This window comes from Pongo abelii, chromosome 2 (assembly GCF_028885655.2).
Source record: "Pongo abelii isolate AG06213 chromosome 2, NHGRI_mPonAbe1-v2.0_pri, whole genome shotgun sequence".
Taxonomy (NCBI): domain Eukaryota; kingdom Metazoa; phylum Chordata; class Mammalia; order Primates; family Hominidae; genus Pongo; species Pongo abelii.
This window is the reverse complement of record NC_085928.1, coordinates 86,808,660-86,825,509: the sequence shown is the minus strand read 5'-3', so window position 1 is coordinate 86,825,509 and position 16,850 is coordinate 86,808,660. Positions and strand designations below refer to the sequence as shown.

General features: G+C 37.5%; 1 protein-coding gene across 2 annotated transcripts in view; it reads right to left on the bottom strand.

Annotated features, from left to right (window-relative positions):
• The window catches only part of SUCLG2 (succinate-CoA ligase GDP-forming subunit beta), a 293,134-nt gene that overhangs the window by 107,802 nt on the left and 168,482 nt on the right, over positions 1–16,850 (bottom strand). For both annotated transcript variants that reach the window (XM_024244937.3, XM_063722010.1), the window contains exon 9: positions 16,504–16,646. In XM_024244937.3, the coding sequence (XP_024100705.3) occupies positions 16,504–16,646 (143 nt within the window). The remainder of the gene's footprint in view (positions 1–16,503; positions 16,647–16,850) is intronic.

Genomic DNA, 16,850 nt, shown 5'->3' with positions numbered 1-16,850 from the left:
GTGCCACATTTTCTTAATCCAGTCTATCATTGTTGGACATTTGGGTTGGTTCCAAGTCTTTGCTATTGTGAATAATGCCGCAATAAACATACGTGTGCATGTGTCTTTATAGCAGCATGATTTATAGTCCTTTGGGTATATACCCAGTAATGGGATGGCTGGGTCGAATGGAATTTCTAGTTCTAGATCCCTGAGGAATCGCCACACTGACTTCCACAAGGGTTGAACTAGTTTACAGTCCCATCAACAGTGTAAAAGTGTTCCTATTTCTCCACATCCTCTCCAGCACCTGTTGTTTCCTGACTTTTTCATGATTGCCATTCTAACTGGTGTGAGATGGTATCTCATTGTGGTTTTGATTTGCATTTCTCTGATGGCCAGTGATGGTGAGCATTTTTTCATGTGTTTTTTGGCTGCATAAATGTCTTCTTTTGAGAAGTGTCTGTTCATGTCCTTCGCCCACTTTTTGATGGGGTTGTTTGTTTTTTTCTTGTAAATTTGTTGGAGTTCATTGTAGATTCTGGATATTAGCCCTTTGTCAGATGAGTAGGTTGCAAAAATTTTCTCCCATTTTGTAGGTTGCCTGTTCACTCTGATGGTAGTTTCTTTTGCTGTGCAGAAGCTCTTGAGTTTAATTAGTTCCCATTTGTCAATTTTGGCTTTTGTTGCTATTGCTTTTGGTGTTTTAGACATGAAGTCCTTGCCCAAGCCTATGTCCTGAATGGTAATGCCTAGGTTTTCTTCTAGGGTTTTTATGGTTTTAGGTCTAACATTTAAGTCTTTAATCCATCTTGAATTGATTTTTGTATAAGGTGTAAGGAAGGGATCCAGTTTCAGCTTTCTAACATTGATGCAAAAATCCTCAATAAAATACTGGCAAACAGAATCCAGCAGCACATCAAAAAGCTTATCCACCATGATCAAGTGGGCTTCATCCCTGGGATGCAAGGCTGGTTCAATATATGCAAATCAATAAATGTAATCCAGCATATAAACAGAACGAAAGACAAAAACCACATGATTATCTCAATAGATGCAGAAATGGCCTTTGACAAAATTCAACAACCCTTCATGCTAAAAACTCTCAATAAATTAGGAATTGATGGGACGTATCTCAAAATAATAAGAGCTATTTATGACAAACCCACAGCCAATATCATACTGAATGGGCAAAAACTGGAAGCATTCCCTTTGAAAACTGGCACAAGACAGGGATGCCCTCTCTCACCACTTCTATTCAACATAGTGTTGGAAGTTCTGGCCAGGGCAATTAGGCAGGAGAAGGAAATCAAGGGTATTCAATTAGGAAAAGAGGAAGTCAAATTGTCCCTGTTTGCAGATGACATGATAGTATATCTAGAAAACCCCATTGTCTCAGCCCAAAATCTCCTTAAGCTGATAAGCAACTTCAGCAAAGTCTCAGGATACAAAATCAATGTGCAAAAATCACAAGCATTCTTATACATCAATAACAGACAAACAGAGAGCCAAATCATGAGTGAACTCCCATTCACAATTGCTTCAAAGAGAATAAAATACCTAGGAATCCAACTTACAAGGGATGTGAAAGACCTCTTCAAGGAGAACTACAAACCACTGCTCAAGGAAATAAAAGAGGATACAAACAAATGGAAGAACATTCCATGCTCATGGGTAGGAAGAATCAATATCATGAAAATGGCCATCCTTCCCAAGGTAATTTACAGATTCAATGCCATCCCCATCAAGCTACCAATGACTTTCTTCACAGAATTGGAAAAAACTACTCTAAAGTTCATATGGAACCAAAAAAGAGCCCGCATCGCCAAGTCAATCCTAAGCCAAAAGAACAAAGCTGGAGGCATCACACTACCTGACTTCAAACTATACTACAAGGCTACAGTAACCAAAACAGCATGGTACTGGTACCAAAACAGAGATATAGATCAATGGAACAGAACAGAGCCGTCAGAAATAATGCCACATATCTACAAGTATCTGATCTTTGACAAACCTGACAAAAACAAGAAATGGGGAAAGGATTCCCTATTTAATAAATGGTGCTGGGAAAACTGGCTAGCCATATGTAGAAGGTCATAACTTCTTAACTCCTTAAGAAAGTGAATGAGCACAGCTGTGTTCCAGTACAACTTTATTTACAAAAACAGGCATTGGCCAGGACTTGGCCATGGACTGTAGTTTGTCTGCCCCTACTTTAGACCAGGGCTTTTCAAACTCTAATGTGCACAGCAATCACCTGGAGATCCTATGAAAACACAGACTGTGCATTTCTAACAGCTTTAAAATTGTTGTCAACACTGACAGTCCCAGTCCATGGCTGACATTCTGATTAGTAAGCCTTCACAGACAAATCTCAGTAAATCTAGAGACTGGTATGTGACCTTAAGTATAATATTGCTCTATACTGGGTTTTTATTGAGTCTTAAAAAGACTGCAGAAAAGACTACATCTGTCATTCAGGTACCTACCTTTCTCTGCTTTAAAGAGATTATTACAATCAGAAAAAAATTGATAAGGAAAGCCCCATTGGAACCAATAGCATCAAATATCAGATGGTTTCCTACTTTCTCGATTAGCTCATAACTTGACACATAGTAGGTGCTCAAGAAATAATTGTTGGCAGGGCGTGGTGGCTCACGCCTGTAATCCCAGCACTTTGTGAGGCCAAGGTGGGTAGACCACCTGAGGTCAGGAGTTTGAGACCAGCCTGGCCAACAAGGCGAAGCCCTGTGTCTACTAAAAAAATACAAAAATTAGCTGGGCATGGTGGCACTCTCCTGTAGTCCCAGCTACTCAGAAGGCTGAGGGAGGAGAATCCCTTGAACCTGGGAGGTGGAGGTTGCAGTGAGCCAAGATCATGCCACTGCACTCCAGCCTGAGTGACAGAGTGAGACTATCTCAATAAGAAGGAAGGAAGGAAGGAAGGAAGAGAGGGAGGGAGGGACGGAAGAAAGAATTGTTGATTGCAGGCTGGATGCAGAAATACCAAGCTGTAACCACTAGAAGAGAAATACAGTATGCTGATGGGGCTTCACTTTCTGTCCTATACCTTATTTAAGGTATTTCACACTGTAGGATAAATTGGTGCAACTTTCAATTGGTAGTGCTTTTAAGGAAGTACCTGTATAGAAAAACTGAATCAAAGAATTTGTTCTTTCAGTATAAGTTCTCTTCATGTTTCTATACTTTTGTATTTTTTACTTTAGCTTCATTCACCCTTCACATTTGAATACCAAATATCTCTTCTTTGGAATTTGGTCAGCACTGTCAGCATTTGGATTAACTATTTGGTTGTTCAGCTTAATGGAGAAGAAGGCTCCATTCATGAAATGCAACTACTGATCACAGGTTATAAACACACAGAAAATATCAGAAATCATCTAAATATGAGGTGATTTTGGTGTTTTCTCTCACACCTGCTACCCAAATGCCAACACTCTTGGATCATAATGACACATGGAAGATTCTAAGTCACTTTTGTCTCCCTCTCAGAGAAATGTGCTACTTGGGATTAACGAGCAAATGAAACCTAGAAGGTCAAGGGTTAAAGCTCCAAATGGATTTTCTCCTTGCTGTTTACGATCTTCAGGCCTTTGAGTATTAGAGCAGACACCTAAATGTTTGCTCAAAAACTTTCTATTGAGTTCTAATTGAGAAAAAAGGATGTGTCCAGAATACTTAGAGATAACAATTAATGAAAGAACCCACAGATAAGGTGGAAGAAAAATAATTAACTCGGATTTGTACCAGGTGGCCCTTGGGAATGCTAATATGTGTGTTTGCACTGCTCCATTTCAGAAGACCTCAAAGCTGGAAATGAAGCATCCTCAGGAGAGGTTCCTGGGTATGCAGATAAAATATCCATTGATATTCAGAAAGGACCTCTAATTGCAAGAGAGTTGCCACCCAAATTAGGGTAAAGTTGCTGTGTAAACTATTTAGGTGGACAAAACTTAAAAAAAAAAATCTGTAATAAAGCAAGCAACATTACTCAGAACACTTTGGTAGGTCAAGACAAGAGAAAGGAGGACAACTCTGCTGGGCAGATTCTTTCATTGATAGCATTCATGTCATTGCCCACAAACTCCAACTCCAAATCATGGAACGGTGATGACATTTCTTTCTCTAAGGTCAACTATCAGAGAGGTCTGCTTGGACAAATCTATCAGAAATAACAAACACCTGGCATTTTCAAGCCCCCTTTCATTTTTATATTTCAAACTAGCAGACAGCACCAGCAGATGAATTACATAATTTTCTTTTACTAGTTACTCACCGGCTCAAACCATTTTCTATCTTCTTTAAAATGGCACTTCCAGGTGAACAAGACAAGATGTATTTAACTCACTGCTTTATCCTCAGTGCCTATAAGAATGTCTGGCAGGGATGACTCTTAATATATTCTTGTTTGGCTGATGTTTCTAAATGGCTTTTAATCCAGTTTAGTCATTCTGTGGTCTGAGGAACTAGTAACTGATTTCACAAAGGGGTCTTTGCAGAGCTGCCCCCTGACATGCTGGAGAACACCACCCAGTCAAGTCATTCTTGCTGTGGAATGAATCTTGAGCTCATGGTTGACACCCTGACTTGTACCTATGGCTGAGTTCCTGGCTTAGTTACCTGCCTGGTACTTGAGTCTCCCTAGAACCAAGCTTTGGCTTACAGGAAGCTTGCCATGAATGGAGTTTGGCCGTTGCACTAGTGTGGGGTTGGTGGCACTGGCTATTTGTTAAAAGAATTACCTATATGTTGTTTGGGAATTGCATCCCTCTGTGTGTGCTCTGGCTATCTTCTAACATGCTGCTTTCAGGTAAGGCCCCTCCCTACTGTCACAATTCTTCCTGTACAACCAACCATTTCCTGTACTCATTGCCTCTGGCTGCTGGATGGAACCTCATCCCACTCTCCGCAAAGAGGTCTTTCCTTCCAGTGCTTGCCTGACCCTGGTGAACAAGTCTAGTCCTACAGTATGGCCCCTACCAGACTGCCCCATTATAATACAGTCTTGCCAGACACATGGCATTGGCATCTAGCCTGGAAACTGAATCGTTTCTGAAGGGCAACTCATTGACTTATTATGCTTTTCTTCCTGGCTGAGAATATTCAGCTAGATGACTTATATGGAAATAAAAAAATAGGCTGACAATGTGAGTTTGTTCTAAAAAGATATTTTTGGGGCATCTACCATGTTCTGTGTACCATTATAGGGGCTACAGTACACATGTTGCATAAAACAAAAACCTTGAATGGGGAGAAAATTCAGGAAAGCTCTATACCTTGGTTATTTTTAAAGAATATGGAGCAAAAAGCAACAAGAAATGTGGGGATGGGGAAGGGGGCAAACAAACTATAATATTTCTGAGCAATTTTACACAATTTTTAAAAAGAACTGAATGAATAAAGAGATTATTCAGTGGTGAGGACTGTAAATTGTAAATATCACATGAAAAAGAAAAAGGAGATAGGCACAAATTATCCCCAAGGACACATCTGATGAGGGTTATAAAGATGAAAAAGACGCTTAATTTAGAAGTTCAACTAGAATATGTTGCTCCTTTACAAAGACAGAAAGTTTGGTGGGAATGCACAGAGAAATCAGTGGAATCTTAAGAGGTTTTTGGTAAAATAATTCATTTGAGGATTCTAGCAAGAAAGAGAATGGAAAAATAAAGGTGAGTTCATTTTCTGACCAGTACCAAGTCTCATTCTTGACGCCTCCTAACCTCACTGACCTGAATATACCAGGAAGACATTGAACAGGAAGATATTAAACTGAAAAACTGGGAAGGTGCATTCAGCCATCTCTGGAATTCTTAGGTAGTTTAGCATCCCAGCAACTTAGAGGGACTGTGTCAAATATTAATGAATGACTTGCCATTAATTCTGAGATAATTAAAACTAACTCAAATTAGAAGTCCACAGAGGTAGTAATTGTATAAAATACATAAAAAATATTTAGCTTGGTCCTGAATTATGTTAATTTTCCTTTTTTATTGTTATAAAACTGTTATGTACTCCCAAAGCTTTTCTTTTTCTTTCCTAAGTCTTATGGTTTACTGTGAAACAAAGCTCTTCATACTTGTTATTATTATGTTTGATTTCTGACTGTATAATACCCTGCTTTAAGCACATCTGGTTTACAAAGTTCTACATGCTTTTTGAAAGAGATTTTATACGTTAGGCTTCTTTAAATAAGTATCTAAATAAAAAGGTCCATTATTTAATACTGCTAGGAAAATGATGATCAGGAAGACTAACAACATGAGAAGATGTTCATCAGGCAATGACACATAATGCTGGAAGAAAATTTTTTAAAATTATAATAATGGTTGTATTACAGGAATACAATTAGGGAATTTTTTTAAATATCACACTTTTAGTAGGAAATGTAAATTTGTAAAGGTGAAACAGCTATCATTATTTAATATAAAAAAACTTTCAAAAACATAAAGTGAAAATAACCTCAATTTGTAAGGAAATCATTCTTAACTGAAATGTTGAAAAACTAAAATTTCCTCAAACTTTAATCATTCCATAGCTATAAAGGCAGTATGTCTAAAAAGCCATTACTGGCATATTCTAAAGGTTCTCATAATCAAATCCTTCCTTTAGGGGAACAAGTAAACTATCATAAAAAAAGATTTTTTACTTTACATTTAGACTGGGGGTTTCTGATTGTCCTTTCTTTAAAAGTGTCTCAGCTTGGCGTTGTGGCTCACGTCTGTAATCCCAGCACTTTGGGAGGCTAAGACAGGCAGATTGCTTGGGCCCAGGAGTTTGAGATCAGGCAGGGCAACAAACCCTGTCTCTACAAAACAAAATTCAATTAGCCAGGTGCAGTGTCATGCACCTGTAGTCCTAGCAACTCAGGAGGCTGAGGTGGGAGGATCTCTTGAGCTCAGGAGGCCGAGGCTACAGTGTGCTGTGATCACACCACTATGCTCCAGCCTGGGTGACAGAATGAGACCCTGTGAAAAAAGACAGTCAAGAACGAAGAAGGAAAAAGAAAGAAGAAAGAAAGAGAAAGAAAAGGTGTCTCTATCATACAATCTATGAAAAGCTGCTCATAATTATCCAAAACACTACCCAGGCAATTCTCATTATCCATAGTACTTATGGTCTATACAGTCACTATAACCACTGAATTAGCAAATACTCAACCATTGTTATTAGGGGAAATACACAGTTACATTTTTATGAGCCTCTAGTCACAATATTTTCATCAGCAGATCAATTCCTAACTTTGTTTTAAGTATGCTTCTGTTTAAGGACACCTTATTTAATATATATTGTTGCTTCTCGTGGCCAACAGCACTATTAACTCATGCCGAATGAAGCTTATCTAGCACCTGTATGCTCTCTGTAGGGTACATCACAGGCTTCTGACACTTAACGAATGCTAGAAAGCATTCAACACTATGCTTGGGGGCCAACAGTGAAATCGTACACACAAAAAAGGACAAAAATGCAAAAAACATGGCCATAAATAGACTGCAAAAGGACACGTTTTACAGTATGAAAGCTGAAACAAGAAGGGAGACGATTGCCTTTTTGATCTCATTTGGGAACATGTGCATTGGGTGACTAAAATTTTTCACCACTCTGCACATTGCCTTGAATGACCTTGAAAGTGCTGTGGAATTACAAATGACTTTTGGAGTACAAATTAATTTTAGCACACAGGCGAATTTCCAAGTACAGAATAAGCAAATAATGATCGACTATACTAAGAATACTAAGAGAAAACAATGTAGATTAGATTACAGTGAAATTCCTCCAACACTCTAAAAGCATTCCTTGGAAATAAAAAGAATCTTATTAATAACTAGAGGAACATGCCACTTCTGATCCTAATATTCATCTTGCTTTAAACAGACAAGGAGAACTGTTTCCTTTGTGGGAGGGGTGGGGGGAATACCATTTTTGACTTGAAATTGTACCATGGTATGTTGATTCATGAAATCACAAACTTTAAAAGTCTAAAAACAAGTTTCATGGGAAACTAAGTAAATCATAGTAAAAGACACATGCATGAGGTGATCTCAATATACTCTACACAATAGTATTTCAAGTATACATACTTTATTATAGTAAGACATCAAAATTTATATAAACAAATTTAAAGACAAGAGTCAAGATGTGGGAAAACATGATTGATGACATAAATAAAACTGCCCATTCCCTTGATCTCACACACATACTCACACACACACACAAACACACACACAGAGTCCTGTGTTCTAAATCACCGTGAGAGTGACATAATAATGGAAAACTAGACCAAAAAAATGAAAAGGCAAGTCATAAAGAGGCATTAAAAATGCTGAATAAAAGAAAAAGAATTTAAAAATGCTACCTCTCCTGTTGGTAAAGAATTACAGCAATGATAGCCAAGACATGGGAAAATAAATGGGCACTTAACTCACTGATGTTAGCCCTCTACAAGTCCTTCAACTATTATTGAGGTAATTCAGTGATGCATGTGAAAACCTTAAAATCTGCATACATTTTGACCCTTACACTTCTAGGAATTTGTCTTATATGAATAATCCCAGCTTTATGTAAAGTTATGAGAACAAGGAGGTTCACGGCATTATTTTAAATTTGAAACCCCCTGAATATCAAATAACAGAGCACTAGGTTAAGTAAACTTGTATATCCATACAAGTAAATACCATTCAGCCACTGAAAATGTTATAGAAAACTGTACTAGGACAGGCAAAACACATATTAAAAAATGAAAGAAAGCAGACTGTATAATATTGTCAACTATACAAGTCTAGTTTTGTCAAAACTAGTGTGTGTATATATGTTTTTTAAAAAGGTATACATAAATATATCTGTGTAATCTATTTTATAATTTTCTCTTTTGTTTGTCCTTATTTTAATAATTAGGAAAAGGGACTACTATTTATAAAATACCCTAAAATAAAGACAAAAGACTATTTAGCAAACTACTAAGTCGAGCCAATTTCTTAGGCAAGCTCCTATGGACATGTTGCTCGTTTAGGAATGAGACCATCTTTCCTAATTCCTAATTCTCTGAGAGTGGGTGGGGCAGCATGGAAGGAGGGAAAAAAGGATTCACAGTATCTGCAATCTCCTGAATCCATGGGGCACAACCCACCAGACTACATCTCACCTCTACTATACAGGAAAGGAATCAGAGACCTTCACAGTCCAAAGGATTTCAGCCTTGTTCTTCTGAATGATTTTCCTAAGTTCACTACCCACATCTAATGATGCCTTTACCAGGCTTTATCTGAATTGTAAAGTAACATCTCAAAAATACTAATAGTACAACTTTCAGATGCCCTGCCACATAAGATTATTCTTAAGATGCAGAGATTCTTGACATTATTCCCGACCACTATTGATTGTCTTGCTGAGAAATGCACTGTTTTCTAATTGTTGCATTCAATGCTTTATTTTCTCTATGCAATAACATTAAGGAAAACAACAACCCTAACTCTTCTAATAATTATATATTTTTCCAAACCATATGGCATTATACTTTGATTCATCGTCCATTTCTCTTTAACACTCTACAAAGGCATCTACACAGAGGACTCATAATCAATTCCAGAGCTTGCCGGGACTAACGACAAAATTTACTAAGCCCCAAATCTGTTAAATTATTCAAGTCACTTACCATAAAACAAAGTAGGGTGCATTAAAACCTGGATTTTGAAGACAGAATAAAGAGTAAAAATCTTATTTTTGACTTGTTTCTGAGGGTATATCAGTGAGGAGCATGAAAATAGATTTTGAGTGTTCTATTAGGGATGGTTTGAAAATGTGGTAGCTAGCAGATAACACCGATCATGTGGAAGACAAAAACCAAATGCAGTCACCAGGACCCACTTATTACTGAGAAGTATTGGCAGGTAAAATGGAACAAGTGTGAGGTGGGCAAGGAGGGCCAGATATTCTTGGAAATTTTAATTAACTGGACATCAGGAAAATATATGCAAAAATGAACATTTATGAATTCCTCACACTGGAAAAACTACTGCCAGGGAAAAAAGAAAAGGGCCCAGAGCGGTAGACGGTTTTCCATCCTCTAGCTTATATGCAGAGTGACTTCCCTAAATAAGAAGCTATTCTAAGTGGAAGTGGAGACTAAATGACCAGCTGCAAATTCATCAACACAAAATTAATTTTATCATTCTTCACAGACTAGACTATCAGGTCGACTACCACTAGAAAGAATGGCTGCCTGGAATTTTAATCTTTTCTACTCTATATGAAAAAAATATATATTTTCAAGCAAACCTGCAAGAATAGAAATGCAGGGTAGTCATTTCAAAAATAATGCTTGTGTTGTATAAAGTATTGGGCACTATATTCGAAAATAAATTCCTACAAGAGTTCTATTTCCCTACAAAGAAAACAGTCGCTTGCAGATAAGATATTTCAGCAAATACATGTGGTGTGTAATGAAATGGGTTTTGCTTTGTTACAATCAATTAAAATGGACACCAGACCTGAAGAATCTCTGAGCAGACAAAGCCAGTCAGGCCTCATAAGTGATCTTAACTCTGCTTGATTTGCAGACATAAACAAAACTTGAGCTATTTCTTGTAAATGCCTATGTTAAAGAAAAATGAAACTTCAGGCTAACCAATTGGAAGCAGAAAGTTCTAGTTATCTAACTTACGGTTACATAACTAGAACTTTCCAGCAGGATAGACCAAATAAGGCAACAGGATAACTGTAACCAATCCAGTATTTTCTTTGCTTTACTTTCGTGTTTGCCCTATAAAAGTCTTCCCTTCACGTTCTTTTGATGGAGCCCTGGAAGCACTTTTGGTTTGGAGCTGCTCATTCCGTGAATCACTGGTTATTCAAATCAACTCCTGACAATTTTACGGCACCTCAGTTTAAGTTTAAACAGCTCCTTGCCTCTGTTATAAGCATGTATCTGAAAGAAAACAGGATATTCTTCTTTGTACTTAAATAAACTCTAAATGTGCAATAACTTAAAAATATGAGACAGCACAAGTGAATCCTAAAATATATTAAAATGTAAGGCATTTGCATATACCTGATTCTGAAAATACGGCATGCAGTTTTACTTCTCTGGCTTCATATTCTAAAGTTTCTGAAGCATATACCATAGAGCACAAAAAGAGCTGGCCTCTTCTCAAATTTATAACAAATTATATTTTGTTCTTCTTTCAAACATGAATTTAATCCTCCCTTTATTAAACTGTTTCCTTGGTTGTCTGAGTAGAGAATCATTGTAAGCTGAGTCACTTACACCTTCCATCAATTTCAAAACAACACATGAAGTAACACTGATTTTCACTGAACCTGTATCAGACACCTCCCATTTCTGTAGATGTGCATTTATTCTAAATCTAAGTTTTGGAAGTGATAATGGAATGAAACACTCAGAAAATATCAAAAGCTAAAGTTTTCACTATGCTTTAGAAAGGTTTGCAACTTGGTACTTAAAACAATGCTTTAAGGTATTATTTTCATGTCTATAGATGAGGCAATAGAAGTTTAAAGAGTATATTCAAATGGCTAATAAATATGTGAAAAGGTGCTCTACCTCATTAGTAATGACAGAAAGGCCATAATGAGATAATGCCTCATACTTACCTGAATGACTAAAATTGAAAAGACTAACCAGTAGCAAAGGCAAAGTAAAAGATAACAAATACAAAAGAGTATACAGTACATGATTCCAGTGATATTAAGTTTAAAAATAGGCAAAACAAATCTGTGATATTAGAAATTACCTTTGAGGGCCGAGCACAGTGGCTCCTGCCTGTAACCCAAGCACTTTGGGAGGCCCAGGTGGGAGGACCCCTTGAGATCAGGAGTTTGAGACCAGCCTGGGCAACAAGACAAAACCCTGTCTCTACTAAAAATACAAAAATTAGCCGGGCATGGTGGTACACGCCTTTAGTCCCAGCTACTCAGGAGGCTAAGTCAGAAGAAAAAAAAAAAGAAAAGAAATTACCTTTGGAGAGAAAGCAGGGTAGGAAAATGATGGGGACTGCATGAGGAGGAGGCTTGCAGGATCCCTGTTACGTTTTATTTCTTTTTCTTTTACTTTTTTTTTTTTTTTTTTTTTTCAGACGAAGTCTCGCTCTTGTCCCCCAGGCTGGAGTGCAATGGTGCAATCTCGGCTCACTGCAACCTCCGCCTCCTGGGTTCAAGCAATTCTCCTGCCTCAGCCTCCCAAGTAGCTGGGATTATAGGTGCCTGCAACCACACCTGGCTAATTTTTGTATTTTAAGTAGAGACAGGGTTTCACCATTTTGGCCAGGCTGCTCTCGAAATCCCGACCTTCTGCCCACTTCGGCCTCCCAAAGTGCTGGGATTACAGGCGTGAGCCACCGCGCCCAGCCATGTTCTATTTCTTGATCTGGCTGGAGGTTAGACGATATGTTCACTTTGTAATAATTCATCAAGCTGTATACTTAAAATTTGTATACTGTTCTGTATGTAGATTATACTTTAATAAAAGTTTTTTAAATTTTTTAAATGATACTGTCATATGAAATTATTTTCCCTCTAAATGAAAAGTGTGCGTGTGTCTCAATTTGTGTAATAAAACAACCCTCTGAGGTAAGTACTGCTATTATTACCACTTTATAAATGAGGATACCAAGGCACACAGAAGTTAAATAGCATGCCCAAGGTCCCACAAGCAGTAACTGGTAAAGACAAGACTGGAACCCAGGCAGTCTGGCATAAGAATCCCACTAAGAGTCCCTTCCATTCTTCAACTTGTCTTTGGTGCTTAGGGAGCACATTTCCTCATAGATATTTCAAGGGCTTTCACAATATGATTCAAAGTTGGATCTAAACCAGGAAGTACAATCAAATCCAATGAAGTGCCTTTACTAATGCCAATCATGTACTTTTGCTTTTCAAAACTAGGCCTCCAGAGAGCAAAAGATTTCCTTATCTTTGGCCAACAGAGTTGGGGTCATTGGAGAGATTTGTGCCAAGTGTCCTTTCCTTGTATTCACTTCACAAGATGTTTCGTGTAAGTGAACACTAGGTGTTTTGCGTAAGTGAATGCAACATATTCCAGATGTTACATTTGCTACACCTTTGGAATTCTAAGTTCAGAATTAAAATAGAAACCAGAGTAAAATTTGGAAAACAAAAACCCAAGGTTAACATTCTATATAGTGCTTTTCTTTTAAATGTCTTTAAATTCTTAACAGAAAACCACAAAACCCTACTTCTATTTCCTATTTTATATCATTTTTGCTCTTTATGATTTAAAGAATACTAATGCTTAGAATTCTTTAAATCAAAATGATGAAGACCACCAGCAGAACAAACTCTATTACTTTTCTCTCATCTCAAGCTCAGCTGGAAAATAAGAGAATTATAAAATATTTAATGATACACTTCATATGAATTCAGTTCAGTAAGTAAGTTTATCTTGAAAAGACTCTTGTTTTATTCAGCTTGGTAGAGGAACTTCATTTCATATATACGATAATAAGAAACACATTAGTTGTAGAGATACTTGTGTTAGTTCCAAGTGAAAATCAGCATTTGGGTTAACAGTCAAGCAAAATAACTAAAATTTTCAGCTCTATGACTGACATCATGAGTGGAAATATATGTCAACCTGTAATATTTTTATTGAATGACATGTTTACTAAACAGAATTATCTTAGACACACTGCAAATAAGCAGTTGTAAATATCAGTTGATAAAAGTTTAACAAAAACTGGTGTTTTGTAATTTTGACTTTCTGTGTATTCAACTAACTAATCCTTATATCTAACAAGACAATTGATACCTTTGAAATAATTAGCTTTGGGCTCTCAGGAACCTCTACTTTTGGGCAGGTGGACACGAAATAATTACTGCCAAAACTACAGCCAGTTTCCTTGCAAAATCACATCAACTCATCTATACTATTTTTTTGGTTCTGTTCTCTAAATTTTGTGAAACGAAGCCAGGATTGAAAATACTCATTACATTTCTATGTTTTTTAACTGGTTTTGAAATTTCAAGATTTGGAAAAAGTACTGTGAGATGAGCTGTGCATTCATTTTCCTGATATAGCATGAGAAAAATAAAATAACTCCCACATACCTTTATCTACCCAAGATGACAGTTAATCTCAAAAAAAGTTGAAATAATCCAAGCATTTGAAAATATTCCATAAAGTCAAAATTTTGGAAGAGAGTGTTTCTTTTTTTTTTAAAGAAAACTGGCTCTGACAGTAATTTTTCCACTCTCCCTCCCCATCCTATAGGTTTTACAAAATTAAAATTTGAGGTGAGCCACTAAGAAAAGCTATTTCAACGAAATCCAATGATTGTCCTGGTAGATTTCATCTCTCAATGGCTCTCTATTATCCTTTGCACACAGTTTCAGTAGACGCTAAAAGTTCAGTATTTTATTACAATCGTCTGTCCTCTGGGTACTTTGTGGTTCAAGCAGCTTAAGGAGCTGTGTGTCTCGGTATTTACAGATTTCAATTGGTTTGGGAATCTCTGGGAGGAAAATGATTCTTCCCTTAGAAAGCAGTAGGAAGAAAGAATAAGTAGCGAATTAATACATGATTAGAGAGCCACTGATAGGTGTTTCTACCTAACCAATGAAAACAAAGTGCTTATGTAAGTGGAAACATTGTTCTTTTCGCAAATACCTTCCTCATGGCTGGCTGCCTTTGAACTTCAATAACTTTGCTATTCCTGAACGGCACTGGAGAATTGAAGATAAGTGCTAATAATACCTTGCCGTCTGTTTTGTGAGTCAGAAGAAAAGACAAGCAAAAACATAAGGCCACCAACTATTTAAGTTATGAGGAAAACAGACAAGTGTACTACCGATATAAGACAAAATTTTATGCATGCAAAACAAAACAGGCTATTGCCAGTATATTTATTAATGGGAAGCTTCCATATTTAGTTCAGACCACATTTCTTTTTTAAAAAATCTGGTATTATTTTCATTTATGATTCTCTTAGTAACGAATCAGATTTCCCACATCTTCAGATATTTTAGTAACCAACTCAATGTATTAGATACTCTAACAATATTGAGACAATGATTCTCAAATAAAGTTTAGGCCAACTGTGATGGCTCACGCCTGTAATCTCAGAGATCTGAGGGCCTGAGGTAGGAGGATCACTTGAGGTCAGGAGTTTGAGACCAACCTGAGCAACACAGCAAGACAAAAAATAAAAAAAAATTGGCCATGCACCTGTAGTCCTAGCTACTCAAGAGGCTGTGCGGGGAGGATAGCTTGGGCCCAGGAGATGGAGGCTATAGTGAACTATGATCACACCACAGCACTCCGGTCTGGGTGACAGAACGAGACCCTGTCTCTAAAAAAAAAAAAATCAAAAAATTAAAGAAAAAGTTTTATATCAAATTGTTGTGGCATATATGTACTTCACAGGCCTGTTAAAAGAATGAAATGAAAACCATGTACATTAGACTTTCAAAATATTTTGGTCTTTCTACGTAACAAGCATCTACCTAAACCATGTTATAGTCAATTGAGTATCTACAGGTGAAACAAAGCATACTGATATTTAACTTGGTTACTAAACTAGCTGATTAAATATTAATTGAATGCCCACACTGCCCCTAGCATGGGTGTGGTAGCTACATTCTAGTTAGCTACCCTCAAGTTAAAAAGATGCACATGAAGCAGCAATAGAAACTATGAAACCAGGTAACAGTTATTTGCTACTTAGTACGTATGTTACAAACTAATGGTCAGAGATAAAAATTAGAAAGCATACAAAAGAAGGTGGGGCCATTATTTCCCAGTGATTTTTGATCCTATAACCCTAAAATTTTCCAATATTTGGTAATACCTTCAGCATCTTTATGGAAGGAATCATAGTACTCTTCCCTCTAAATCATGTAAGCATAGGACCAGTCGCTTCTGTGTAAATTACACAAATAAAGTTCATGCCAACCAATGTTTCGACTGGCACACTGTATCTTTTTTATTTCCTTCCACCTCTCAGGACTGTACACACAACCTCTGAAACAAGATCCCAGGAGTATTTATAAGCCTTTTACCCAAAACGAGAGTTAAATCATCACATATTCCAATGTGAGATAAGAGAAGTTGCGGGCTGCGCGCAGTGGCTCATGCCTGTAATTTCAGCACTTTTGGAGGCTGAGGCGGGCAGATCACGAGGTAGGCAGTTTGAGACCAGCCTGGCCAACATGGAGAAACCCTGTCTCTACTAAAAATACAAAAATTAGCTGGGCGTAGTGGCGTGTGACTGTAATCCCAGCTACTCAAGAGGCTGAGGAAGGAGAATCGCTTGAACCCAGGAGATGGAGGTTGCAGTGAGCCAAGATAGCGCCACTGTACTCCAGCCTGGGCAACAGAGTAAGACTCCGTCTCAAAAAAAAAAAGAAGTTGCATCTGGGGCTGCAGAGTACACATATTGACTTATCAACTCTCACCAGGAAGAACAAGTGAGCTCTTGACGGTGAGAAATTAAAACTGGCATATGATCTCCCTACAAAGAGAAAGGTTACCTTAGGATCAGCTGTGAGCAATTTGAATGCTTGATATACTTGAGCTTCCTTTACACCACCTCCAAGATCCAAGAAGTTGGCTGGCTTCCCACCATTAAGGAAAATGATATCACAAGTAGCCATGGCGAGCCCAGCACCATTCACTGTGAAATGCAAATGGGACACAAGACAGGCTACATTTAGCAACATGAAATGGTCCATAAACATTTTCCCTCCCCCATATTGCCAAGAGAGAACTCTCATTGCCAGGCCAATTTATGTCCTGTTTGGAATTCCATTAAACCAGATTAGTTCATAGACTTTTAGGATAAAGAATCAGGACATGTATATGCAAACAATGAAACAAA